The sequence below is a fragment of the Rissa tridactyla genome, chromosome W, assembly GCF_028500815.1.
Source record: "Rissa tridactyla isolate bRisTri1 chromosome W, bRisTri1.patW.cur.20221130, whole genome shotgun sequence".
Taxonomy (NCBI): domain Eukaryota; kingdom Metazoa; phylum Chordata; class Aves; order Charadriiformes; family Laridae; genus Rissa; species Rissa tridactyla.
The window spans coordinates 2,122,547-2,149,121 of record NC_071496.1 but is presented as its reverse complement, the minus strand read 5'-3'; the positions used below and the strand labels follow the sequence as shown (position 1 = coordinate 2,149,121).

Below are 26,575 nucleotides of genomic sequence, written 5' to 3'. Positions count from 1 at the left end.
AGGAGTGTTTTGCATTAAGCAAGCCTTATCTCTTTTTTTTTTTTTTTTTTTAAAATTTTATTTGAATATCTGAATTTGAAACTGTATCAAACCACTCACTTTTCATTTAGGGAACATCACATAAATACAGGAGGTTGTTATTTTCTCCTGCTACGGCATTTCCATTCATAAGGGAAGAGGAGCAAACATTTTTATGTTATGACTTTTCCTGGAGAGAACTGAGTGGAGTTTGCTGTGACTTACTTGGAGTAAGACATTTTATCGAAAATAAATTTGGCGTATTTTATACCCGTCAGGGAGTGAATGGAGAGGAGCAGAGCCCCGGTTTTCTCTGTCTTGTGCCGGAGCTCAAGTAGGGCTGGTCTTGAGGTGATTCTTGCGTTTCTTTCTGCTTTTCTAAACAACCCAGCATGGCGGCAACAGAGAGTCCGTCCTGCCACTCACCCAACATCGCTCAAGTCCGTCTTTGTGCTGGTGATCTCTTTTATTGCCTGCACAGGTTTATTTGTGTCGCTCCATCGTTCTCGACGCGTCCGTATGTTGTCTCAGATTGCTGTCAGAGCTATACGTAGGCGTAGGAGAGGTACGTTAAGTGTGGCCATGCATCCGGTTGCTTCTTGAGCTCACTGAAGCTTCACTTCTCCAGTTGCTATCTGGTAATTTGCCAGAAGTGACAATAAAAACTGGAGCTCCCTTTACCTGTACTGGCTTCTGCATTCCCTACTGGGAATTAATTGACAGTAGGCAATTAAGTGAAGGCATATTAATCCAACATAATGCAATTATGAGAAGCCTTATCTCTTTAGCTTCTTTGAGCAGCCTGCTCTAGTGGTTGGAAGAAGGGTTGGGGGGTTGGAACAAGATGATCTTTAAGGTCCCTTCCAACCCAAAGCATTCTGTGATTCTTCCTAATAAATTACCAAAGGAATGTGGCTTCATGTTGTGGTGCGAAGGTCTCTGATGATGGCCGCTTTCTTGAGCTGGGGTGGGATGCAATCCTTCTCGGCCATCGAAACGGGACTTTGTTTTGCTGCCATTTCAGCTCGCCGCTCATCATCGCATCAGGCCAGAAGACTCATGGGCAGTAGGTGCATACAACAGACTCATAACTACTATTTTAAATCCTCTTCTGACCAATCTCACTTACAGATGTCTCTGGTTGCAAGATGTAGCTGTGTTAAGGTACCTGCCTGAGATACCGGCACTACTGCACGGACGTAAGTCTTTGCCTGGGCAAATGCCACCTTCTCCCTAGTTGAATAAACAGAATCAGATATTATAGCAATGTGGTTACGCTGCTTTGAGTACGTTGAGAGTTTCTACACGACGCCGTGAAGGGTAACCATCCCTAAGTGGTATGGGATTAAGCCCTTTGCGACGTGGTGTTTTGCTTTCGCTGAACCAGGCTGTATTTCAGCGCTGCAATAAGAAAACACAACGCGGGTATATAGTTAGTGCTGTCCTGTGTCCCTTCGTGACAGTAACGATACATAATACATTCATTTTCCTGTGGATTTGATGACTTTCAGCCAAATATGCGTTAACGGCACCAGTTGGTAGGATTTGTTTCAAAGCTTGGCAATGCCCTGTTTGAAAACGATACCCGCTTTTAATGAAAACTTCCCCCTTGCCTTATTGCCGCGAACGAGCCATGCCAACAGAAACGGAATGCGATTTTAAATGGCTGTTTTCTGCTTTGTAGAAGATGGTTAGCATGCAGGAGGATAGCAAATGTTTGCCAGCAACGTAATGCATTCCCCAGAGAACCGTCTCCTGCATAAGTTAGCAGTCTTCGCATGGAAAGGTAATTCCATATAGTAGGGAAAACAAAGCGATTTCTTGCTCTGGCTCTTACATGGGACAAGCTGGAGCGGGTAGAGGGCAGGTCTGTACGTGGATCCAAAGCTCCTTTGGAAAGGAGGTGACACGGGGAGTCGTGTGGCAGCGCCGTGGTAGAAGACGAAGCTAATGGCTCTTCAGGGCTGCAAAAGCGAGCAGCAGCCTGTCATTGTTTCGGGCCCTCCTGGTGGATTATTTACATGCAGATCAGCCCCGGCGTGCTGCGCGGAATTGCTCCTCTATAGAATAACTCGGGCCTTCAAATCACTTTGAATGGCTTGGGCTGGAGCGGGAGATTTCTGCAGGCCTCTCGGCTTGATTACATTTCTGGTTGGATTCACAAATTTATAAAAAAACAAGTCAGTTCATTTATTTTGGGCCAAATGGAAGAGACGTGAAGGAATTTTAGATGTCTGATGGAGGGAAAAAAACCAAAAAAAGTGTTCAAATGTAATGATTACGTTGAATTTCGAGAGCTTAGACAAGAGCGCATGACCCGACACCGGCTCTGGCCACCACGCGAAGCCATGCTGCTTGTTAACCCCATCGTTCTCGTTTATCTTGTGCTTGGCATATATTTTTGCAGGCTTTCTTAAGGAAGAGCGTGTGAAACGGTTTCTGTACTTAGATTTGGATTTAGTATTCCTGCGATCGGCCACAGATAATTTCCTGCTTAGAAACCAGCTCAGCGGAGCTACCCAAACGTGCGGCCTCGCCAATTCAAATGATATGGAGGGGATTTGTCCTTTTTTTCTTGGTTTTTTGTTTGTTCTGCTTCTCTTTACAGGAAATGTTGATTTTTGGCTCCTTTTTCTCTATCATCGTGCAGAATCATTCGTAAATATCGTTTCTGTATTTTCGCTTGTTTCTTCTTTATTAGAGAAAAGTAGTTGTATGTAGTCAGTGAGAGCAACGTGAGCAGTTGTCAAAAGATGGATAATAGCCTGAGCCACAGGACAGATGTAGATTCCTTGATGTTGATGAGCCGTTCCCTCCGTGTGAGCTGTGACTCCACGTCTCACGTCTGCTCCCCAAGAGCTGGACCAAGTCCCGACCAAGGTACCCGCCTTGATGCCATGTGAACATCTCCTAAAACGCAACTCACGCACTGTGTTTCTTACTTTTGCTTAGCAGTTGTTATTCCAGCATGTAGGTGGCTTTCATAAACATCTCCAAGACTTTTTCTGGATGTAGGGATGTCTGTTGCCTTCCTTATTTCTTCCTAGAAGGAGAGGCCCAGGCCGGAACTGCTTAGGAAGACTCTGACTGGCAACAGCTCCCGGGGAGGGACTGATCTCCCACTCGTGCCACCACCTTGCATTTCCCATCCATGGTAGCAGAGAAATCTTCTCAAGCAGTAGGATCCTCCTCAGGCTCCAGCAGGATGTTCTTCCATCCTTGTAATAGCCACCAGGATGCTATTTGCTCTCATTATTTGCTATTTTTTCTATCGTTCTTCCATGTCTTAAGGAAGCTTGAGGGCTAGCATCTTCCTCGCCATGCTAAGATACATTCCTCTCTTTCAAGCCATCTTATTTTTAGAGAACACAACTCCAGTTTTCCAAGGCTACTTTCTGAAGACGATGGATGTGGCTCTTTCTCAGGAGTGGCTTCTGACAGAGCAGGTAATGGCCAGCGCGTGCTCCTTGCCTTTGTTCTGACGGGCCTCCAATTCAGCAAGAAAAATCAGCTATTCCTTAAGGTTAGTAGTTGCCAGCCTGACATTTCTGAACACATGGAATGACATTTTTACATTATGACACGTGAATAAAGCTTATTTATGGCTCCTGAATACCTGGAAGATATATCTTGCACTTTTTCAGCTCCTCAGGCATAGCAATCAATTACTGAGTCTTTCTGCAAAGACCCGAGAAGAATAATCCTTTTTATTTTGCCTTATCTATTCCTGCGACTCCCGGGTTTGTACAGAGAGTTCTCCCAAGTCTTTCTTCACTTTCATGCTTACGTGTCCATACTTGTTGTGGAGAATATATCACCCATGTCGTAACGATCTTTGGAATCACAATCTGCAAGGAGTCACTGACGTTTTGAGAAGGTTTGGGTTTTTTTTTCCCCTTTCTTGTAAATAATGCTTCCTTTTTCTGAATAAAACACGTTTTTTCTTTTACATAGAAAAATAACCCCTTGCGTTTCCATTTCTTTTCTGGCTGCCTTGCGTTTTCATTAGCATAACTTGCTACGCTAGTAGCACTTGACTTTCCAGAATTCAGTATCAATCGTAATCTTTTAAAGTATAAATTCCTCATGTTCCATCCCCTTTATCGTACGGAGTCATAGAATTAGTTTTGGGTTTTTTTGGCAAGATTCATAAAAAGTTCTTCTTAAGTTCTCCGAGTTCTTGAATCGTTTCATAAACCTGTTTATTGCTTTCTCCTTCCAAAAAACCCCACTCATCCCACATGTAAGTCTGAGCAATTTATCTCTCTTTGTAAATACAATATTAAAAGCTTAGCATCGTTTTAGAAGCAAAAAATCTGTTCTCAGAAGTGTAAAATCTTTAGATGAAGAAAACTCCATTATTCCCTTAGTCGTTCAGCCAGAGAATTTCCATTTTAAATCACAAAGCTTGCAGAAAGATGCAGGAAATTAAAAGAAACCTGCAGGTTTCCTCCACGTTTCGCTGGGCATCTGGCGAAGACCGAAGTTTCAAACTGACTTTAAAATTCCGAGCCAAGATTAAGCCTCGGTAAGTGTCTGGACATCTTAGACAACTTGTTTTACGCCCCAGCTTGTCCTGTAGAAGTGAATTATTTGGAGAGGTTAAAGATTTTGGTGACACAAATAGTGCTGCTTGGGGTTGGAGCCCTTGCAGCCTCGGCTGACGGGGAAATATTTAGTTCCATTTTCCCATCAGCGAATAGCTGGAAAATAACTCCGCTGACGGCGTCGGTGGTTGTTTACATCTGAGTGCGATCTTTGGTGGAATCATCTTTGCTGTGGGGGGAAAAAATTCTATGTTTTTCTGTCATCTTTAACTGCAGCTTGAAAGACCTCCATTGAAAAACTTTCTTGTTCTCGACCCCACTTCATCGCGTTTTGTTCCGTCGCTTTGTTTCAACTTTTCCCATTATATATATAATATTATTACATTAATAAGAGGGATGTGTTCAGGTATTTTCCTTCTCCGCTGACGTCTCTGCGGTTCCGGTCTCGCTGCTAACGATGGCGGAGCTGCTGAGCTGTCCCTTTTCCGAGGGGCTGCGAAGGTAGGATGCTCGTTTTGGCGGGGATGATGGAGCCGGAGGTTGGTTCTGACGAGGGATTCTCCCACAGCTCTGGGCTGCAGCTCCCTTTCTCCTTGAAAAAACCTCTAAAGCTCTTGGGCTCATCCGAATGCAGAAACATCTCTCTCTCTCTCTCTCTCTTTTATCTCCAATTTCTTCTCAAGACAGGCAAAACCACTTCTGGCTCTGAATAATAACGTAGAGCATGGAGAGCCCCGTTGGTATCAAAGCGTAAGCGCGGTTCAGTATGAATAAGGAGATCGTAATTCATCCCTCCGACATCAAATGTCTTTCTGTAATTTTTAATTCTTTATAGATTCATATGGGCCTACTTTGTGCCTTTAAAAACAAGGAGTGTGCCCTTGACCTCAGGGCAAAGAGGTGCCAAATCGTACCCACACAGACTATTTTAAACTGAGCTGTAGCGGACTTAATTTTTTTTTTTTTTTTTTCCCTCTAATTAAGGAGTTTGTTTTCTCTGGTTTTGCATGTTAGAGGTCTATTCCCTCTGGTTAAAAACGTAATGCAGAGGAATGTAATAAACTAAAAGCAAATTAACTGTGTTATTGTAAATTCTCTTTCCTCGTACAATCAGTCTTGTAATTTTCAAAGGAAACAGTGTAAAACTTGCAAGACTAATAATCATAATTATTATGAATAATGAATCCTGAGGTGTTATTACACAATAAAAACACACCCTCCCATGCTGTGTTTTACTCTTCAATTATTTAAAGCTCCCTGACAATTATAAACTCGCTTTAAGTTTGTCGTTTTATATGATGAGGAACTGTAACCCCCACCACAGCAGCTTCCTTTTTTTTTTTTTTTTTTTTTTAATCGTAGCGGTTCAAAATAGAAGCGCATTTAATATTTCAAAAGGAAGGATTCTTTCTTTGGTCCTCCAATTTTTCTGCTAAGAAATGCTATTTTATTTCAAAGCATTATCCGGGAGATAAAGCGAGCAAGCGAGATTTCAAACCCAAGCGCTGCGGTTAGGTTCTCCAAGGAACAGAGCTGGGGGAAGAGGATTGTGTTGTCAACTTCTTTAAAAAGAAAAAAAAAATAAAAAAAATTAACTGTACTAAAAAAATGAATTATGGATTAATATTTGTCAAAGCTGATAAGAATTCTGTTGATAAAGCTTATAGCAGCAAGCCCTCTGTAGCAAACTCAAACTACGTGTCGGAGCTGCTCAGCGTACCGGCGTTCGTCAGCCCTGGCCAAGTGTTGGAGGTATCTCAGCAGCCTCACGGGCAGCGTCTCTTCCCAATTTTTTGAGAGAACCAGGGATGCAATGGCTTTCAGTACTCAGAAAATGTTTACTATAGCGGTGAATGGTATATTTTAGAGGATTTTTTTTTTTTTAAACAAAGGGAAATTTTATATACAGGTCGTCTAGATAGAGTTGTGTGTGAAGAGTGATTTTGTTTGGTTTTCTGCCCCGTCTCTTCTATTATATTCTCTTCAGTGTCTCAGCCTCACCTCCCAGTCCCCCTGAAACCCCTGAGCTCCCAAATTTCATCTCTTTTTTTCCTCTGATCCTTTTAAGGTCCTTAATGGATTATTTACGCAACTTCAGAGGGACTTGGGCAGACGGAAGCGTCTCCTAACAGCCCTGAACAGGATGCCTGGGGAGAAGTGCGAGATGAAGATGCCCCATCCCTGGGAACGTTCCGGGTCAGGTTGGATGGGGCTCTGAGCAACCTGGTCTAGTTGAAGCTGTCCCTTATCGTGGCAGGGGCGGTTGGACTATAGATGGCCTTTAGATGAGATCTGAGGCAGAAATTGTTTGCTGTGAGGGGGGTGAGCCCCTGGCCCAGGTTGCCCAGAGAAGCTGTGGCTGCCCCATCCCTGGAGGGGTTCAAGGCCAGGTTGGCCGGGGCTTGGAGCAACCTGGGCTGGTGGGAGGTGTCCCTGCCCAGGGCAGGGGGTGGCACTGGGTGGGCTTTGAGGTCCCTTCCAACCCAAACCGTTCTGTGATTCTATGATCAGCAGGGACGCTGCACCCAAGAACTGATTTTCAATAAACTCCTAATGATCAAAAGTCTTCAGTGGGAACTCAATGACCTGATGCACGGGCTTGGTACCAAACCCATGCTCCCCTATCAGCTGCTTCTTGGTAGGTGGTACTCAGGGGCATCAAAAGTGGTGGGGCTGACCGCGTTTGTATCTGCTGAGACCCCAGGATGTGCTCCAGGGATGGGAGAAGGGATCAGAAAAGGACCCCAGCAACAGCCACTCTGGTTTTGAGGCACAGGCTCGTAGATACAGGTCTATCGGAAAGCAAGCTTCATCGGTTACGCTGCTCCCAGAACAATTGTTCCACAATGCGAGTAACCAAATTAGTAATTAAGAGGATTCCCAGCCTGAGAGATTTAGCGCCTTCAATCTATAACAAACTTATTGGAAAGCTCAACGGCAGACCCCGCTGCCCCAGGAGAAAGAAAGAGTCAGCAGAGATTTTAGTGCCCTGCCCTTTCTAAAAATCACCTCCCCACCGAAGCCAGTTTAAAAAACAGCAATCAGATGGGCTGAACGCTAATTCTGAGACCATTATTGTGGTAGAAAGCATTGGGGGGAAAAAAAATACAGTAATATGTCACATATTTCTGAAGGTAAGGTTTTTTTCCAGGATATTGAATTTACAGATAAAAGCAAGAAAGCAGCAGAACTAATCTATACATTAATGAAACTCCCTGTGCCCCATTAGAAAAGCGGTTACTCTGAGACAACAGGAGTGATATTTATAGCGGTGTGTAGTGATACTAATAGTTTTGTTAACATTATCTCCTTTGCCATAGATTTAAAAAGAATTATACATAATAGTGGTAGTTACGGGAGCATCTTAAAAATTGCTGGCTTTCTGCCATTCTCATTCTCTCTTCAATCACCTGTAATTTTCAACCTTTTTCTCACCTATTAGGTTGCAATTTTTCAGCAGAGAACCGCCCACTAGTATTTTGCGAGCAGGAGGATACGGAGGATCTAATGAGAGAAATATTTAACTCAGTATAGGGGGAAAAAAAAATAATTTTAAACTATTTTACTTTATATAGGAATCATAGAATTGTTAGGGTTGGAAGGGACCTTAAAGATCCTCTAGTTCCAACCCCCCTGCCCTGGGCAGGGACACCTCCCACTGGATCAGGTTGCTCAGAGCCCCATCCAGCCTGGCCTTAAAGACTTCCAGGGATGGGGCTTCCACCACCTCTCTGGGCAACCTGTTCCAGTGTCTCACCACCCTCATGGGGAAGAACTTCTTCCTCACGTCCAGTCTGAATCAACCCATCTCTAGTTTTAATCCATTCCCTCTAGTCCTACCATTACCCGACATCCTAAAAAGTCCCTCCCCAGCTTTCTTGTAGAGCTACTGAATCAAAATTTGATCTGGAAATAATTCTGAATGGTCACGTGGGGTGTCTGGAAAAAATTACTTTGGTTAAAGTTACAGGTTATTGAAGAAAAATCCCATTCCACCTGGGCAAATTGGCACAGTAAGCGTGGGAGATGTGCCAGTGAAAAAGACCCTGATGTCCCCCGCATGCATGAGGCTGACCCCTCGCCAAGGAGCGCCAAGTGCCACCCAAAACAGTTTACAAAACCCGCAAGAGGCAGAGGCAAGGTGGGCAGGGAGGGGACCTTCCAGTGGAGCTGCCATGCAGGCACAGATGGGACCAACAAGGAGAGAAGCAACGGGTGATGGCCAACCACAACAGTGCCTTCTGGGGAAGCCTGCCCAGCTTTCCTGGAGCCCCTTTAGGGACTAGAAGGGACTCGAAGGTCCCCCCGGAGCCTTCTCTTCTCCAGGCTGAACCCCCCCAGCTCTCTCAGCCTGTCCTCCCAGCAGAGGGGCTCCAGCCCTCCCAGCATCTCGGGGGCCTCCTCTGGCCCCGCTCCAACAGCTCCGTGTCCTTCTGCTGTTGGTGGCCCCGGAGCCGGACATTTGGCTCCTTCAGCCTGTTGTGGAATAGGGGTGGCAGGCTGGGAGCAGAGGCTCAGCATACCTGTCTTCCTAAAACCGGATGCGCATCGGGACAAGTGTGGTGAGTTTAGGTGGATTTTTGCGGAGTTACCTCTGAGCAGAGCCCCAGGTCTGTCTCCGCAGCAGTAGGTACACCTTTCACGAGCTCCTGAAGGTGCGTGCGTGGTGAGATGCTGAGCTGACTGCCTACCTCGGAGGTAACGGCCAGGTCATCTGCTGGTTGTGAGAACCTTTTACTGTTAAAAAATTAGGTCTCTGCAATTTATTCGTATGCTGGGCACAGTCATGGAGTTTATTTTTAAAAGTGTGGAAGGTCAAAGTAACCGCAGATCTTTCTCTCTTAAAAGTGCTGTCCTCGAGATACCTTGGCGTGCAGTGAACATCTCGCCCAGGGCACCTGGACGTTTTCCAGCTCCTGGATGATTTTTGCTTACTCGGCTGAAGGTTCGCAGGCATTATTAAACCAGTCATTTCTATCACGCGGGGAGAGGGGAAAAAAACCCACCCACAGCTCTCTCATTCTGGGTCGGCTTTGCCTTTCCTCTACGTTAAACACGTCTTCGTCTATTAAGGCTGCTGCTCTTTTGCGCCCGACTTCTTGTCTTGCTCCTGACAGACCTGTTTGAGCTCCCGGTGCTTTGATGGGCAGCGAGGTAGATCCCAGTGGAGCTGCGGGATGGCACCGGCGTGGCGACGCACCGTTGCGATTGCCGCCCGGCTCTCCGCGCCGTCTCATCGCATCACGGCCGCGCTGGCCCTCAGAAGGGGTTTTCACCGCTGGCTTCTGGGATGGTTCAGGCTGCCGAAGGAATCAGGGTGATGTGGGGGTACCATCTGGGTGTCCATCTGTCTGCCTCTCGCCTTCCTCTCGAGTTATTCGTTATCAGTTGGGCAATTTGAAGTGCTTACAGAAAGGGTTGAAGAGGAAAGATTTTGAATCCCTTGAAAACTGGAAGGTGGGCGGAGAAGGGCCACCGGAGTCGGTCCCGAGGTGGTGGGCAGCGGTGGGAAAGGGCAGGGGGGTCCCTCCAGGACCCCTCCGTTGAGCTTTGCTGTCAAGTCCTGGGAAGGACGGGGGGACGTGGAGCTGTTGGAGCTGCACCGCAGGCTGTGCGTCTGGGAGATGCTGGCCGATTTCACGGCTGACCCTGTTCTCTGCGCTTCTCTCCCGGTGTCTCGCTGGCGGCGGTGCAACATGCCGCACAAAAAATTCAGAAGACTCACAAAAAGCACTCAAGAGCTGTCCGGGTTATTTAAAATCTCCCTTTGCACTTTCCAGGAAATTTGGACTCAGATGGTTTTCTTCTCTTTGTTTATTTTCAGGCTGGATGGTAGCATTTATTTCCTGCAATTTTACACAGACCATACAATAAAATGATGGGCCGAGTAGGAAATTTAAAGTGACTGCATTGATGTAATTCCTATGTCAGGAAAAAGGAAGTGGTAAGAGCAAAATCCTGGGCAATTGCAGAGGGAAGAAGACTTTTTAGATCCTCATCAGTCTGTTTTGATGCTTTTATTTCTGTGAGATCCGAGCATTTCCCATTACTGAATTTACTTACACGCTGACGCCTGTCTCAAGCTAAGTGATTTGGGAGCTGCTTTTTTTTTTTTTTTTTTTATTGCCTGCCTGAGGTATTGCTGTATGTTGTGATTCGCGTCATAAAAGAAACGATGAAAAATCAGCATAATTATTTCAATTGTGCAGGTGGGAAAAGATGAGAGCGGTGCGAGAGAAATGTTACACGTTATGCTGAAAACCTCGCAGAGCTAGGAGCTGAACCCGGGACACCTGTAATCCAGGAAAAATGTCTTTATTACACAGCCGTCTTCCTTATTTTCCATCTCCGATTCAGGCTTGTGTTGTCAATACGTAGATGGTTTTGGTGCGGGTCAGAACTGGTCCTTTACAGATGAATGTTGTTTGTCCTAAAGCAGCTCAAGAGTTGATCTTGGCTCTTCCCTTAGATTTCGTGTGGCCGATGCTCAGTAAAGCAAAACCAGTCGCAGGTTTTTGCAGTCCGTCAGAAGACCTAAGAAGCCACGTGAATCCTGGTTCCGTTGGGGAACTCTAAGTCCCTTAATGGGAAAATTGCTGTAAAGGGTTTGATAATGAATTTTTCAGGTCCTGCCGGTGTGTAGCCACAGCAGCGGGTGCTGTAGGGGTTGGCTGGGATGAGATAACGTCACGGGGAGCAGCTCCCTGAGCAGCGTTAATTAACCGGGTCTGAGAACGGGCTCGTTACTGGCCAGGCAAGTTGGGGAGATACGTCTGCTCCCAGCAAGAGGGAGGTGAGCGGGAGGCTGAGGCGGACTGAGCGGAGTATTATAGGGCGATAACGGTAATAAACGGGCAGTGAATTGATGTGGTAAGCCTTAGCAGATGTATGCTGGAGGAGAGGGACAGCTGAAGGAGGTGCTCCAAGCCCATGCAGCATTGGAACCTTGGGGTGGTGACCTGTGCCACCCAGCGCATGACTGATTTACAAGGGCATGTAGTGATAGGATGGGGGGTGATGGCTTCAAACTGGAAGAGGGGAGATTTAGATGAGATCTGAGGAAGAAATTCTTTGCTCTGAGGGTGGTGAGCCCCTGGCCCAGGTTGCCCAGAGGAGCTGTGGCTGCCCCATCCCTGGAGGGGTTCAAGGCCAGGTTGGCCGGGGCTTGGAGCAACGTGGTCTGGTGGGAGGTGTCCCTGCCCGGGGCAGGGGGGTGGACTAGATGGTCACTAAGTTCCCTTCCAACCCAAACCATTCTATGATTGAAGAGTTTCCTACCAAAGGCAGGTAGGTAACTGAAAAGACTGGGAGATCCAGTATCTTTCCTTCTTCTCCTTTGAAGTTGTTCCCATCGTGTACCAGCTTTCAAAGCCTTACGTATTTAGGAAGAGCTGCCGTGAGAAAGTTTGGTTTGATTTTTGGGACTAAATAAATGAAACTTACAGGCTGCTACTTCATGATGGCATGGTTTTGCTCCCGCTGGGGAGAAGTCAGTTTGCCAGGCTATCAACAGGTATTTTAGTGAATTATGAAAAATTCTGGCCTCCTGCAAAGGACACCTTGGAGTTGGCCTTCCTTGACACTTCGTGGCTGCCCTTGCAATTTTCAGGTCCTAAAGCTTCTCACTGAGTACAAGATGATGCTTCAGTGGTGCAAACACCCCGTATTTTTATTGTTCTCCAGGTTTAACTTTGCCTTCTTGTTCCTATTTCCTCCGTGCATTTTAAACCCTGCTTTGAAGATGGCGTTATTAATTTTTTGCGGGTCTTTTCTTTGGTGCTTGGTGCCAGAGCGTACAAACCTCTGCGGAATGATGAACACACTTGGGTTTACAATTCTGCGCTTTTCAGATGAGGAGGAAAGGTGCAGAAAGGTCCACCTCAAGAGCATCACCATTAGCCATGCACGGCTGCCTTGAAAATTCACGCTCACGTCAGTGATTTTGATAAATAATCTGCTGAACAAACCAGGTAACATATGCCACCTTCTGCCAAGACTTTCAGGAACACTGAGAAGTAATTTTTTTTTTATAAAAAAAGGGCTAATGTGCCCGGTGGAAACCTGAGCTACAGAAAAGGACTAATTTGTTGTGTAGTATTGGAGAAAAATTAGGTGCCCACGGATAGAAACCACAAGAACTAATAAGTTCTAACTATTTTACTATTTTCTAACTATGCTATTAGAACTATTCTAACTATTTAACTATTTACCGAATATCTAAATACCTCATTTAGCCACATTAGGGGAAATGCTATTAATAACAGCGATACCAAAGCATTTTGTTGCTTTACTTGAGATTTTTAGCTTGGAATTATTATTATTTTTAAATCAGCTGTAAAAGACCTTATTGACATGGACGGAGGGAGCCGCTTTGTCCTGCTTTCTCTGAAAGCAAAGGATTTTGTCGCAAATATTAAAGATGGCAGCAAATGTTTAAATCCTGCTGTCAGCCTAGGCCAGGTATGGTGAGGAGGCTCCGTCCCTGGAAGAACTGCCAAGGTGTGCATGGGCTGAAGCTTCCCGTGAGTTGACCGTGTCAAGGCTTGGAGGCTCGTGCGTGTCCGTCAGCAAAACCTTATGGGAGTTGAGGAGCAGCAGTGAGTATGTGTTCAGTAGAATTCCGAGATTTTACTTCCTTACGCATTTAAATAGCAGTTGACTGAAGACCTTTGAAGGTCTCATTGGTGTGAAGTGTCGGACTTCTGTGTCTACGCACTGCTGTGACTAGAACTTGAGGTGAAAGAGAGACTTAGAGATGGGTCTTGACTGACATCTCTAGGTGTGAACAAACGTTTTAAGTACATATTCTGCCTCCCTGAAAAGTCCGCCTGACATCGGAGTGCCCAAATCTCAAACATGGCCCCACGTTGTGGTCGCCTGCGTAGGTGCTCCAAGCTGACGCTGTTTACAGGTGCTCTAAGGAGCAAAGACAAGGGGGATGCAGTTTTGACTCGAAACGTGATCCCGATATTAAAAATGAGAAGGTATTTCAAACTCAAAAGTCAGAAGGTTTCCTTGAGAACACGCTGAGCCATACCGTAATGTTCCTTAAAAAAAGACGGGTATTTCTCAGAACGAGGACATCTCAGTTTGTCGGGCTTTCAGAATTTTCCCTCTATTATTATTTTTTTTTCCCTCAGCAAAAACTGTTATTCAACTTTGTTACATTCCTGAACAACTTAAAACCCTTCAAGGTGCAGTTTTAAAGTTTATCTTTTGATAAAAAAAATAAAATAAATAAGCCACGCGCAGCACGCTGTTGCAGGAGAGCTCATGGTCACAGGGAGGACGAAGAGGCCAAGAAGCTGATCATGAACAGTGGGACATAGTTGACTTTCCAGTTACTCTCCCTGTTGTTACTGGAAGCAGCTGCTGCACCGCTGAGTTTCGCTTGGAAAAACAAGAACTGCATGTTTGAACACCACAGATGATGACAACGTTCGTGGTTGCCATTTAACACCCTTGGTATTTGCCCATGAAATGCCTTCCGAGTCCCTTGGCTGCTTTACAAATCTTTATTTCTGCTTTTTCCGTGGGCGGCCGCTATTGTTCGGTGGGTCGGGGATGGCTGACGAGATTAACTGACCGGCATTTCCTCCGGGAGCTTTCGCGAGTGATTGAATTTTTTGCAATCAACAGCCCATTGCCCCTCACCCCCCCCCCCCTTAATTTTTCTCGGTGACTAATTGATGATGACAGATGTCACCTGTGCGGTGACGCCGGCGCTGCCTTCACAGCACTGAGGGGGGAGAGCAGTAGCGCTTCTCTGAACACGGGAGCTCATCAGTGGTGGGTTTGCCTGTTGTTTTTTTCTATTTTTTTTTTTTTACAGTGTAGTTTCAGTTAATTAACAACATCTCTTCACTGCACGAACATTAGCAGCCATTAAGGCCATATTTGCCATTGATTTTTCCTTTTTCTTGCGAACGTGAATAGCAATTTTCCCAGCTGTAAAAGGAAAGAAATGGAATATAATATGCAGACGGACGTGCATAAAGGCCTGCCTGTCTCTCATGTGCGTGGGAAGAGAAAAGTGCGTGCGCGTACCAGCCTCTCTGAGTCTCCTCTTGGAGAACCGGTGGCCAAGCTGCGTCCAAAACAACCTCAGGTATGAAAAGAGAAATATCTCAGACTCACTGCGGTTAAAGATACGATGTGAAAGTAGTTTGTATCATTTCTAGGTGAATTTTTAAAATAAAATACTGAGTTGAGTCTGGGGTCCCCAACATCAGAAGGACCATCCCACGGACACCATTCCTGGAGGTATTTAAAAGATGGGTAGATGTAGTGTTTAGAGAGATGGTTTAGCGATAGTTTTTGTCAGAGGTAGGTTGATGGTTGGAGTCGATGAACTGAAAGGTCCCCTCCAACCAAGGCAATTCTATGGTTCTATGACATGGAGCTGTTGGAGCGGGGCCAGAGGAGGCCCCGGAGATGCTGGGAGGGCTGGCGCCCCTCTGCTGGGAGGACAGGCTGAGAGAGCTGGGGGGGTTCAGCCTGGAGAAGAGAAGGCTCCGCGGAGACCTTCCAGCCCCTTCCAGTCCCTCAAGGGGCTCCAGGAAAGCTGGGGAGGGACTCTGGAGCAGGGAGGGGAGCCATGGGACGAGGGGGAAGGGTTTTTAACTGGAAGAGGGGAGGTTGAGATGAGATCTGAGGAAGGAATTCTTTGGTGTGAGGGTGGTGAGCCCCTGGCCCAGGTTGCCCAGAGAAGCTGTGGCTGCCCCATCCCTGGAGGGGTTCAAGGCCAGGTTGGCCGGGGCTTGGAGCAACCTGGTGTGGTGGGAGGTGTCCCTGCCCAGGCCAGGGGGTGGCACTGGATGATCTTTAAGGTCCCTTCCAACCCAAACCATTCTATGGTCAGTGGAGATCTATCTTGATCTATGGTCAGATCTTGCACTGCACGTCCCATTTCCCAGGCATTTATTGTCCTCTTGTCCTCCATATTCCCTGCCACCCCTCCAGCGGCTCTTCCCTGTGAATGAGGAGGAAAAAATGAAAGCTGCTGACTCTTGTCTGGGAGAAGTGAAGGTGCAACGTGGTCGTCTTCTCCCTCTGTCTGCCCTCTGGCGCCTGTCAATGCACAAAAGAGGGCTGGAGGTTTGATAGATGTTCATCTTGGTTTCCCACCTGCAGCTGAAAGGTGGGCAAACGTTGCAGTGATGAGCAGAGAGTAAAACCCATAGGGTGGAACTGTCAAAATCTCCCCAATCTCTGGGAGATTTTGTGTTTCGGGTACGTCCGTGCTGTTTTGAAAGAGCTGTTGGCCTAATCCTGCGAGGGGCTGAGTCAGGAGTGAATTCCTCGTACAGCAACGTCAGGCGTTGTTGACGCACATGAACTTCAGTGATTTATAGCGAGGTTCGTAATGTCATAAAAGAGGCATAATAAAAATTAGTACTGCATGACTTGTTTCTAAGAACATCATTATGGCACCCAGTAATAATGAATTACTGCGCGAGAAGCCAGAAGGGAGGAAGTATGTATGGCGACGAGGACAGATATTTTATTTGGTAAATTAGTATCGCTGCATATGGGCTGAAAATCTCTAAACATATGCTGATGTACCCTGACGCCCTGGCGTGTGTGCGGTGTCATTGGGAAAACCTGGCGCCTGTGAACACATGGAACGTAGAGGAACATGAGCTGCGCCACCGTCAGCTCCGCCGGCCTTGGGAGGATGGATCTGAGCACACGATGCCTGGAGAAATGCTTTCCCAATGTGGTTCTCAAACGGCGTTGTGCGATTAATGGGCTGGATAAAAACTGCAAAGGCCAAATTGTGTAAAATGGGCCCCAGGAAAAATAATAGGAGTTGCTTATGTGGAAAAGAGCGTTTTGTTTGACCGTAAGTAATGAGATGCCAATAACTTGCCCAATGTGATGCTTATTTGGGACAGTGAATTACGCCCGTTTCGTATCTCCGTTCTTATAGAACGTCTGCTTTTTTCCTAGCTTTTGGAAACAAGACCAAAATGTAATTGTTTAATGATCGGACCAAAACACTGCGATTCATTTGGTTCTTGTTTCTCCCTTTCACCGTTTCTCCCCCATTTAATCACTTAATGAGGGACAACGAGAGCTCCTGGATCCGTGTCCCAGGGCTTTTCTGGAGAACGTCTTCCCGCTGCAGGTTAGCATTGGGTTTGAGAAGTGATGTAGAATCATAGAACGGTTTGGGTTGGAAGAGACCTTAAAGCCCATCCAGTGCCACCCCCTGCCCTGGGCAGGGACACCTCCCACCAGCCCAGGTTGCTCCAAGCCCCGGCCAACCTGGCCTTGAACCCCTCCAGGGATGGGGCAGCCACAGCTTCTCTGGGCAACCTGGGCCAGGGGCTCACCACCCTCAGAGTGAAAACTGGAAGATGTAAGACAGGTCAAAAAGGCTCTGGAAAAAAAAATAAAAATTAAAAAAGACTAAATTCTCCAAACGCAGGAGTTGCAACACAAGACTGGCTTGACCAGGCTAGGGCTGTACTGAGCAACACCAGACAATAAGCACGGGTTTGATGTTATTTCTGGAATTCAAATTCCATGTAAATTACTTTTCCCTTTAACGCTGAGGTTTTGGAGATGAGAATCGTGTTCTTACGTCGTACTTGCAATTCATGCTGTACGATAACCCAGTTAAAGTGCTAAACCCAAGGAAAATATTGGCGGGGCCGGGGGGGAGGGAGGAAGAGACTTGAATGAATCCACAAGGTTTATATTTTAACCTGAATAAACCATCTTGTTTTTTTCTGAAATGGAATGCTTAACTGAAAACCTGAATCACAGGGTGTTCCTTTTATGCTTAGAGAAATCCAGTCAAATTTTCAAAAGTCTTTTAAAACCGAAATAGATAAAAAATTCGGCTCTGTATTTTAAAAAAAAAAAAAGAATCAAGTCAAGGAATTGATATAATTGTTAGAAGGCATAAAGAATATTGTAAGCTTTTCTCTTGGCTGAGAATTTTCATTTGGTGTCTTGCAGCGTCACTTTGGCAGCGGGGTATGTGGGATGTTTAGGGGAAGTGTGATTTGCAGCCGAGGGGTGAAGATTGGAGGTGTGATAGTTTTCTCATTTTTGCTGAAAAAGTATCGACTTTCGAATCTTACCAGCAAGCTCTAATTGACAGGATTTTAAAATTACAGGTAGCCTATAGCTCATCTCTTATTTTAACAGGTTTTAGGTGTAAAACAGTGGCAATTGCTTGAATAGTCTTCGCTTAGGTAAGGTTATAATTTAAAAAAACCTACAAAATTGATGATGTCGTGAACATTAACCACTTTCTGTGAGGCATAGGCAATTCCTACGTATAGTCCGATCTCTTGCGGTATTAATTCATCCCCCTGAAAAATGAGTATATTTTTTAATTTAGGCGTGTGGCAAGTGGTATGGCTGTAGCAGGCTGAAATATTCTGCGTGAATGAAACCCGGGCGACTAAAAGCGTGCAAATTTTAGTTGCTTTAAAAGCAGAAAAGTTAAACTCATCTTTTATCCCTTCAGGACTTGGTCCTCAATGCAGCCTGCCAGGGTGGCTCCGAGGTCGGTATCACTGACGTGGAAGAGCAACGTTCTCTGTAGGCACAGGAATTTCTAAACTCATTTTTCATCTTAAACTTACAACTTTTTTTTTCCTTAAACGTTCCTGAACTCCTTTTGGTTTTCTGTCAACTGACAAATATGGAAAAAAGAAAAAAGAAAATGAGTATTTTTTTTTTTTTTTTGTACGGAGGTGCCAAACCTGTGCTGAGGTCTGTGTGTGTGTGTGTGTGTGTATATATATATACATATATATATATAAAAAATATATATGTAGTCCTTGTGAGCACTCAAGTAAGAACATGAGATGTTTTATAACTTGGATTGAGAGGATTTGCACCCCTGTCTTTTACCGGGAGAGGCTCATAAACAAAACCCATGCCATCTGTTGCCACCTCTGCTCAGCAATAACCATGTTACATCTTCCCGATACCAAATTCCTTACGGGATATAGTTAGAAGGGGCTTTCTTTCTTTCTTTCTTTCTTTCTTTCTTTCTTTCTTTCTTTCTTTCTTTCTTTCTTTCTTTCTTTCTTTCTTTCTTTCTTTCTTTCATTCATTCATTCATTCATTCATTCATCATCTCTTTTTGTATATCGCACAGAAGCTTTTCCTGGTCTCCAAAAATACCCTTCAAAGTGTAGACGGATGCGACTAATAGGTTCTCCTCCCTACCTGTCTGCAGACGTGAATATATATGTAAAAAAAAAAAAACCAAAAAAAAAACCCCACAACCAAACCAACCGATGAAACGTAGTAAAAAAAAAAACCAACCCTGTCTCTTTGAGCTAGGACTCATATTCCTATTACTTTTAATTACAAACAGCCCGTGGTTGCTGTGCATGGGAAGCGGTGGTGATCTGGGATATCACGCCTGTTGTTTTGCCTTAAGTTGTTTTAAAATCCCATAAATAGTTGCCCTTGTGCATGTTTTATTTTGTCTGCATTTTACAAATAATGGCTGTAAACGGGCAGGTCCTGAACATCTCCATCAAGCGTATTTCTCCATTTTTGAAGGAAGCTTGCTTTAGGAGTGCAGGGTTGGGTCCTACTGGCAAAATAAGGATAAGGTCACAAACCTCCTGGCTGATTCTGGATTAAAACCGACGGGGAGGCGGGGGGGGGTTGGTTCTGAATTTGAGGTGCTCCATTTGGCTTCCTAGATGGGGCCGTGAGGATCAGTTCCTCTCAGGCCTATATTCAGTTGGTTGTAGAGTCATTTACACGTGTGGAAAATGAATCAGAGAGTCCGGTTTTCTGCTGGCTCTGCCAGGGACATGATTATTCACGCTGCCGGGAGAGCGGAGAGAGATGCGCTTTGCGAGGAGTTAATAGAAGCCGCATCAGGCTAAAATCAGAGCCTGTCAGACTCTGATGAAGATGGTTTAACCAGCGGTGGATTGATCTTGCGTAGTCATATGAAAGACTGAAGGATTTCAGCCATTACTTGCTGAGATAATTTCAGGTTATATGTCTCTCTGTATTGTCCTATTGTACTGTATATGTTTGCTGTTCAGTGCTGCCAACAATGACGGTGAAATTGCTTTTGTCAGTGAGAGCTCTACAGAGTTTACTGGAAGCCAGAGAAAAACCCGTGCTTAGTGGACTAGAGCTTCAGTCCCAATCTTGCTGCTTTTCACCTCTTTTTTTTGCTATTCTTTCCATAAGTTGACACCTAGCAGGTCAACCACCGCTGTCTCCGTGGGGATGAGGTCATGGAGGGTATGGATTCACCTCCAGGTTTTAGATACTTCAAAGGTAGATCCCACCCTTTGGTCATTTGAGTAACTCTTTGGGCTCCATCATCTGTGTTAGGTAGATGTCCTCATTCTCTATGGGGGGACCTTAGACACCCATATAGATGTAGTCACCTAAATGTACATGTTTGGACTTGGGGCTGATCATAGCGCAGGTTTCTGAACACCAAATGGATTTTGGTGGAAGAGAGGTGCCAAATTGCCGTGCTCCACCAGGAGGATGGCCATTCGGTGGAGGAACCGTGGACCAGGGAGTTTTGTGGGGGAACTGAGAGGCTCTGCAGACCCTCAGGTGCCAAAACAGTTAAAAACGGGGAGTTTTCTGAATTGCTGTGGTTGGTTTAAGTACCGGAACTCAACTGGAAAAGCCCTGTAGGTTTGTCTGTGTGGTTTCTTTCCCAAACACTTGGTGCTTCTCTAGAGATGTTTATCTACCGCAGCCCTCATTAGAAGAAGACAATGCACTCATAATACAAGAGTCAACATGGAGAATAGCCCAGAAGCCCAAATGTGCTCGCTCTGACCGTGAAGCAAAATAGTCGCGTCGTTGTAATATAAATGTACACAGAATTAAGACTTTAGCTTTGTGTTTGCACATTATTTAGATCGGTGGCCCGTGACTAAGGACGCTAAATGCAATCTCACTGCAAATAAACGGATCACAACTCTGCAGCCAAAAGAGCTGAGACTAGGGCTTAATATTTTCTTTCAACACATCATTACTCTGGAAATGCCAGTGGGGAATTCCTTAATTCCCTCTGGTTTCGGATTGATCACAATAAATAAGAGGTGTAATAATATTTGTTATTAATAATAGCAATATTAATGGCTCTTTAGGGCTAAGATAACACAATGCTAAGCTAGTATTTGGTGAACGTCAAGCTTTTTGCATAAAGCTGTTCTTCATAGGCTGTTTAGATAATACAATGCGGTTAATGCACTCACAGTAAATTAATGCTACTAATTTAGCTCACAGTGTGTGCGTAGGGACTGACCAAAAAGATTCGCAATAATTAAAAACATAAATTGCTTTTTGGTTCGATACCAGTGGTGAAAACCTGCTTTTCAGGGCCGGTGTGACCCTTGAAATTGGACCTTATACCTCACGTTTGCCCTCAGGGAAATTTAGGTAACTATGGATGCTCCATCAGGTGCGTGTGCTAAATCAGGAGGTAGCCGATCACTTAAATTATTGTTAAAAAATAAATATTTTTTTTTTTATTTATGCTGATGGGCCAGCTTTCACATGGGCTTGATGGGCAACAACTAAACCCTTAAAGCTCTATAAAGAAGTGCTGGTCTAAAATGAATTTTACAGCTTGAACGTGCAGTGTAGCCATTTCTGGATTTTCCACGTTGACCGTACGCTTTTCCATGGGGAACAGTGTTAACGTTAAGTGTCACTGTCTTTTCCTTTTTGTTTTATCCCACTTTGATGCAATTATCTACTAAGTGGCGTGCTGAAGCACCCGACTTAGTTTCTGCTCTTCCCAGACCGGTCGGTTCGTAGGCTTCAGGCTTTGAGCGGTCAGTTATTGCTTGTTTATGAGGTTAGATACTTCTGCTTGGGGCAGGAGAGGCAAAACCAGTGAGAGAGGAGTGAACGAAGGAACGTATCGCACTGATAAGTCGTACAGGAAATAATTCCCAAGTACCCCGAGGAAGCAGCCTACTTGAGCATTGTGTGTTGCTCTTCACGTTAGAGGATGGCTCAGGATGGTGTATTTTAATGTGTGATTTTACTGTTAGTTTCTTTTTTCTCTCTCTCTTTTCATCCCCTGTCATTTTATTCACGCTTCTTCCATGCCACCTTGGCCCTTTGTTCCGTAACACCTCAGCTGTGGCCACCACGGCACCTCCCGCCTGCCCCGACACCCCTGTGCCACCGGCCTTTCTGACTGACTCCTCTCCTTCCCCTCCAGCTGTCCCAAGTTCCAGTGTCCTCCCCTCTGCCCCCCGAGATGTGGTCCCTGTTTTGGTCTCCAGCCGATTTGTCCGTCTCAGCTGGCGCCCACCCGCAGAAGCCAGAGGCAGCGTCCAGACGTACACGGTCTTCTTCTCCAGGGATGGCGTCAACAGGTAGGCATCAACAGGCCGTGGGTCTCCTCTGGGTGGGGGAATAGTCCTAAGAGGGCCTGAGGTCTTCACGAGTGTCTTGTAAATGGTTCTCAACCTCGTGTTCTTCTCCCCGTGGTAAGTGTGAAGCTGAAATGCCTTTTGTTGCCGTGTATTTTTGTAGACATCACGTCAACGTTTGTGCAACAGTGTTCATTGTCTTGGTATGAAGGACCGTTTGCATGACAGTGATGTCTGTGGATCTTCTCTCTCCAGCTATTACTCAGCTGTCTAACATAAAATATTGTTAGCTCCATATTATACCTTTTATCTTCCTCTGAAGACACAAGCTCAAGTGTTCTTTGCATCGGAGGCGGAGGTGGATTAAGGCGGAGCCTTAATCAGCTGGAGAGAAGGAGTGCTTTTAGAGCCGCGCAAATGGTGTAGGGCCTTGAAAACAACCAAGGAGGGGGTTGTGGAAGTTTTACATGACGGCAAATCATGTAGACACTATTTACCAGTGGGACCAGTCTGGGCTGTTCTGGCCGCGTGGATTAGAGCTGTGCAGCAGATAGATCTTTTGTGATAATGGCACTATAGATTGATCGGTGTTTGCACGATCCCTCATCGTATGTGCTCATTTCACACTCCAGAAAGTACTGCCTATTTACTTGGGTTTTGTTTTCCTAACTTCATAAATGATTTTATGCCTGAGAAAAATCGTGCGTTTTTCTCTTCCTGTACATCATTATGAAGAATTCCCTTGAAGTATCCTGGCTTGTATTTCTCTGCACTTCGGCTCCCGGCTGGTGGCTTGTGCTTTTGTGTGTGCTGATGGCAGCTCAGCTTCTGAGGGGACTTGAGTAGGAATCTATAGCTAATGGAAAAACCGGCGGATGTGTATTGGATTCAGGGGAATTAAAGAAGATGGAGCCCCACTGTTACTAAGAGGGGAGATTTAGATGAGGTATTGGGAAGAAATTGTTTGCTGTGAGGGTGGTGAGCCCCTGGCCCAGGTTGCCCAGAGAAGCTGTGGCTGCCCCATCCCTGGAGGGGTTCAAGGCCAGGTTGGCCGGGGCTTGGAGCAACCTGTTGTGGTGGGAGGTGTCCCTGCCCAGGGCAGGGGGGTTGGAACTGGATGGTCTTTAAGGTCCCTTCCAACCCAAACCATTCCCTGAAAGTGAGCTCCCCTCTGCTGCAGCACGGCCTCATCCTTCATCTGAAAGGGCTTGGTCTTGCAGGCAGAATTTTCTGCCCTTCTCTGGACATCCTCATCTTAATCTCCAACAATGTCCAGCTTTCTTCTATAACGATATAGACTTTTCTTCATTGAAAGGTTTGTCAAGCATTGGAAGAGGCTGCCCAGGGCAGCGGTGGAGTCGCCATCCCTGGAGGTATTTAAAAGACAGGCAGACTTGGTGCTGAGGGACGTGGTTTAGTGGTGGTTTTGTCAGTGTTGGGTTGATGGTTGGACTTGATGATCTTAAAGTTCCCTTCCAACCTAGACGATTCTACGATGGGAGCGGAGTAAGACAGAGGGGACAGACTTGCAGCATTCAGATCTCCATCCTGCGTCACATCGTCTCCGGTTGTGACTAGTGTCTATGAAATAAGAACGACACCTTGCTGGAGCGTCAGGAACATCCGGAGACACATTGAGGGTTATAAGGCAGTCAGGGAAGACACTAAGTGGCCGTAGCAAAGTAACGGATGCGAAAAGAGCGATGAATGAGTTTGGCGGGATGCAAGGATGCTCAGCGGCTCCCTTGTCGCTCCCAGTTTGGGTACCAAATTGGGATTCACATGGCTGAATCTGTGTCCTAACGTTTGTCTGCAGCCGATGCCACCAGGAGTAATGGAAGAGGGTCCTGTGCTGGACAGGAGGGTTCTCATCTCCTTAAGTTTATAAAGTGCTTTGAGATTTGTTGGTGGGTATGAAGTGGCCGTGACGTGGCAGTGCTGGAGGATACTGTTGTAATCACATCTCATTTATTTTAATTGTCTTAAAAACCTCCGAGCTGCCACACACAACTGGGTGAGTCGTATTCTAACTCAGCCTTTTCGTTTAGCACCGAGGAGAAAATACTGATATTCCTACACGAGGCCTTTAAATAGTGGGGTTTCTGAGATGAAAAAAGATGTCAGAATTGCTCACCCCCATTCCCTTACGCTTCAAAATAGTTTTTCTTCTAGAATTTTCGTGGTGCTGCTCGAAGTCCTGGGTACCAGCAGGATGCCTTAGTCCCATTCTCAACTAGATGCCCCCCTTCGTAAAGAGCCTCCTGCAGAAAACTCTGGGCTCGGAGATAAAATAACAAATAAATAGATAAAATAAAAATTCCACTATGCTCCCTCCAGCAAGAGACTCAAAATACCACCTGCGGTTTAAAACTTTTGAATACGCACCTGTAGGCTTGCAAACTTTCCGACAGACTGCGAGATAAAAGTAACGTAGTTTTCCTAAAAGGAAAAAAAAAACTTCCATGGAATTTTTGCGTTGTTTATTGTTTACACATTATTTTTACAAAAGAGCTCTTTTCTGTTTAGAAAAAAATAAACATTGGGTTTGACATTAACCTCAGGGATGCGAAGGAATTGTCAGAGAAATTATTTGAAGTCCGGAGGAAGGCGATCTTCCCGGGTTGGAGAGCAGGGAGGATTTGGGTGACGGCGTCACCGAGGCCAACAGGACACAGGGGACACACAGCCATTTCAGGGACCATCCGGAAAAATATCCTCCTGTGGTTTTGAACTCTTCCGTAAGGGTTTTTCAGCTCAGCCCTTTGAAAGAAACCCCTTTTGGAAGCGATGGCGCTTCTTGCCGCGGCGTAATCACCAGAGCCCTTCTGATGGGATGCTCTTTCATCTTCGCGCTCGGCTGGGCATCCCGCGTGGGATCAAACGGCTTCGCTCCCTGAGAAGGGTGATTGGAAAGAGCACTTAAAGGTAAAAGGCAAGTTGCTCAGAAAAGGATAAAACAAACTTTAAATCTATTAGGGAATAAATAAACAGCCAACCCGTACGCCCTGCACTCAGGGAAGCTACTGCTTGAGAAGAAAGTTTGTGTTTAAAAGAGAGACATTCTAGAATATTTGCTGATAATAGCAGGCTGTTGGTGAAAAAATGAGCAGAAACAGAGGATTTCATGTACAGGATCTGTTAGTAGAGATATAACTTGTAGTATACATTTAATTGTCCTTCTTTTCTGTTAAAATAGAGTGGAGTAGTAGAATATTAACGCGTGCGTTTCAATGGATGTCACTCTTCAAGGTATCGACATGTACACACATGCAAAGACCGTAAAAATCCATCGTGCCTTGCCAGAGAAGCGCTCCAGAAGAGAAAGAAACGTGTTTAGGTTTCATTTGATGTTATAAGCTCACTGAAAAAAAACCCCACTCTATTTTATGCGCAAGTAAGAAGGTCATCTGAAAGATGAAAAATGCAGCGTTCGCCCATGTAATGGGTAAATATCCAGCTCTCTGATTTGTTTCCCAGTTTACTGCTGGGACGCTGCCCAGGTGGTGAGCTCTTGGGAACGGGGCCGTCCTTGGGTGCTGCTGCATCTCCAGCATCTCTCACATCCGCCTGCTGTTGCAACTTTAATTAATTTTTCTATTTTTTTTTTTTTTTTTTTAAGCTAGAGGATGCTCTTCAGGTGGGAGTCATTGGGTCCATCCCCATCTTTAAACCCCTTCCGAACCAACAGCGTTTGTGTCTGGATGTTGCCCGCGTTTAATTGCAAACGGATTTAGAGCGGCAGTTTTGTTTTGTTTGGAGCATTTGCAAAATGGGCCGGATGCGATATTTCAATCCGCAGGCAGGTTCCAGTTTTGATCGGATTTTGATGTCGAGATTTGCTCTCGGCCTCGCTCTTTGTTCCCTCTTCTCGTCCGTCTCCGCTGGTTTGCTTCTCAAGGAGCGAGCAGTGATTCACAAAGGCATTTTGATATTTATGCGCTAGCGGATTAGTCACCCCAAAGGAAGAGACGTTGTTTATTTTTACTGATTTGCTCTTGATCTATCTCTAAACCAAAAAAGCCAACTCCTCGATTGTAATCTCAAGGCATATTTAATTACCTGTGCAGAGTTTTAAATGAAGTCTGCCTTCCCGGTGAGAATTTACACGGCTAAATTTAAAATTTAATTTACGATAAAAAATTCACTGTATTTATTGATAAATAAGGAGAAATATTTATATGGTAATATATTTCTGTTTAGCATTTGAGATGAGACGCAACCCCCCAAAACACAGTTCAGTTTTTGATTGCAGCCTTTGAGATGTCAAGTTGGGTTCAATAGCGGGGCCTGATTTGTAGCTGTCCTTTTTGTTTGTTTGTTTTGTTGTTGTTTGTTGTTTTTTTTTTTAACTGACTGGTTTTTTTTCCCAATATAGGAAATTAAATGCTTTGATTTTTATTGTTTTATTTTTTAAAAAAAGTAGAAAGTGCCCCTGGAAATCAGCAGTATTATAGCTGAACGTAAACCCCTTTGACGAAGGGCTCTCGTGCAAGATTGGGATCCATTTTATTTTTAGTTGAACCTTCACTAGAACTTATTTTCAGTAACAAATTAAAAAGCGCGTAGATAGTCACAAGCAGCTAATGGATCTCCCGGTTTAGCTTCCTGTGTGTTGCGGGCTGAAGAAATGAAGCAAGGGACCACTTTAATTGAATA

General features: G+C 45.3%; 1 protein-coding gene across 1 annotated transcript in view; it reads left to right on the top strand.

Moving 5' to 3' along the window:
• LOC128901974 (netrin receptor DCC) overlaps positions 1-26,575 on the top strand; it is a 583,836-nt gene that overhangs the window by 387,983 nt on the left and 169,278 nt on the right. The window contains exon 8 of the mRNA XM_054184191.1: positions 21,766-21,922. Within this exon, the coding sequence (XP_054040166.1) occupies positions 21,766-21,922 (157 nt within the window). The remainder of the gene's footprint in view (positions 1-21,765; positions 21,923-26,575) is intronic.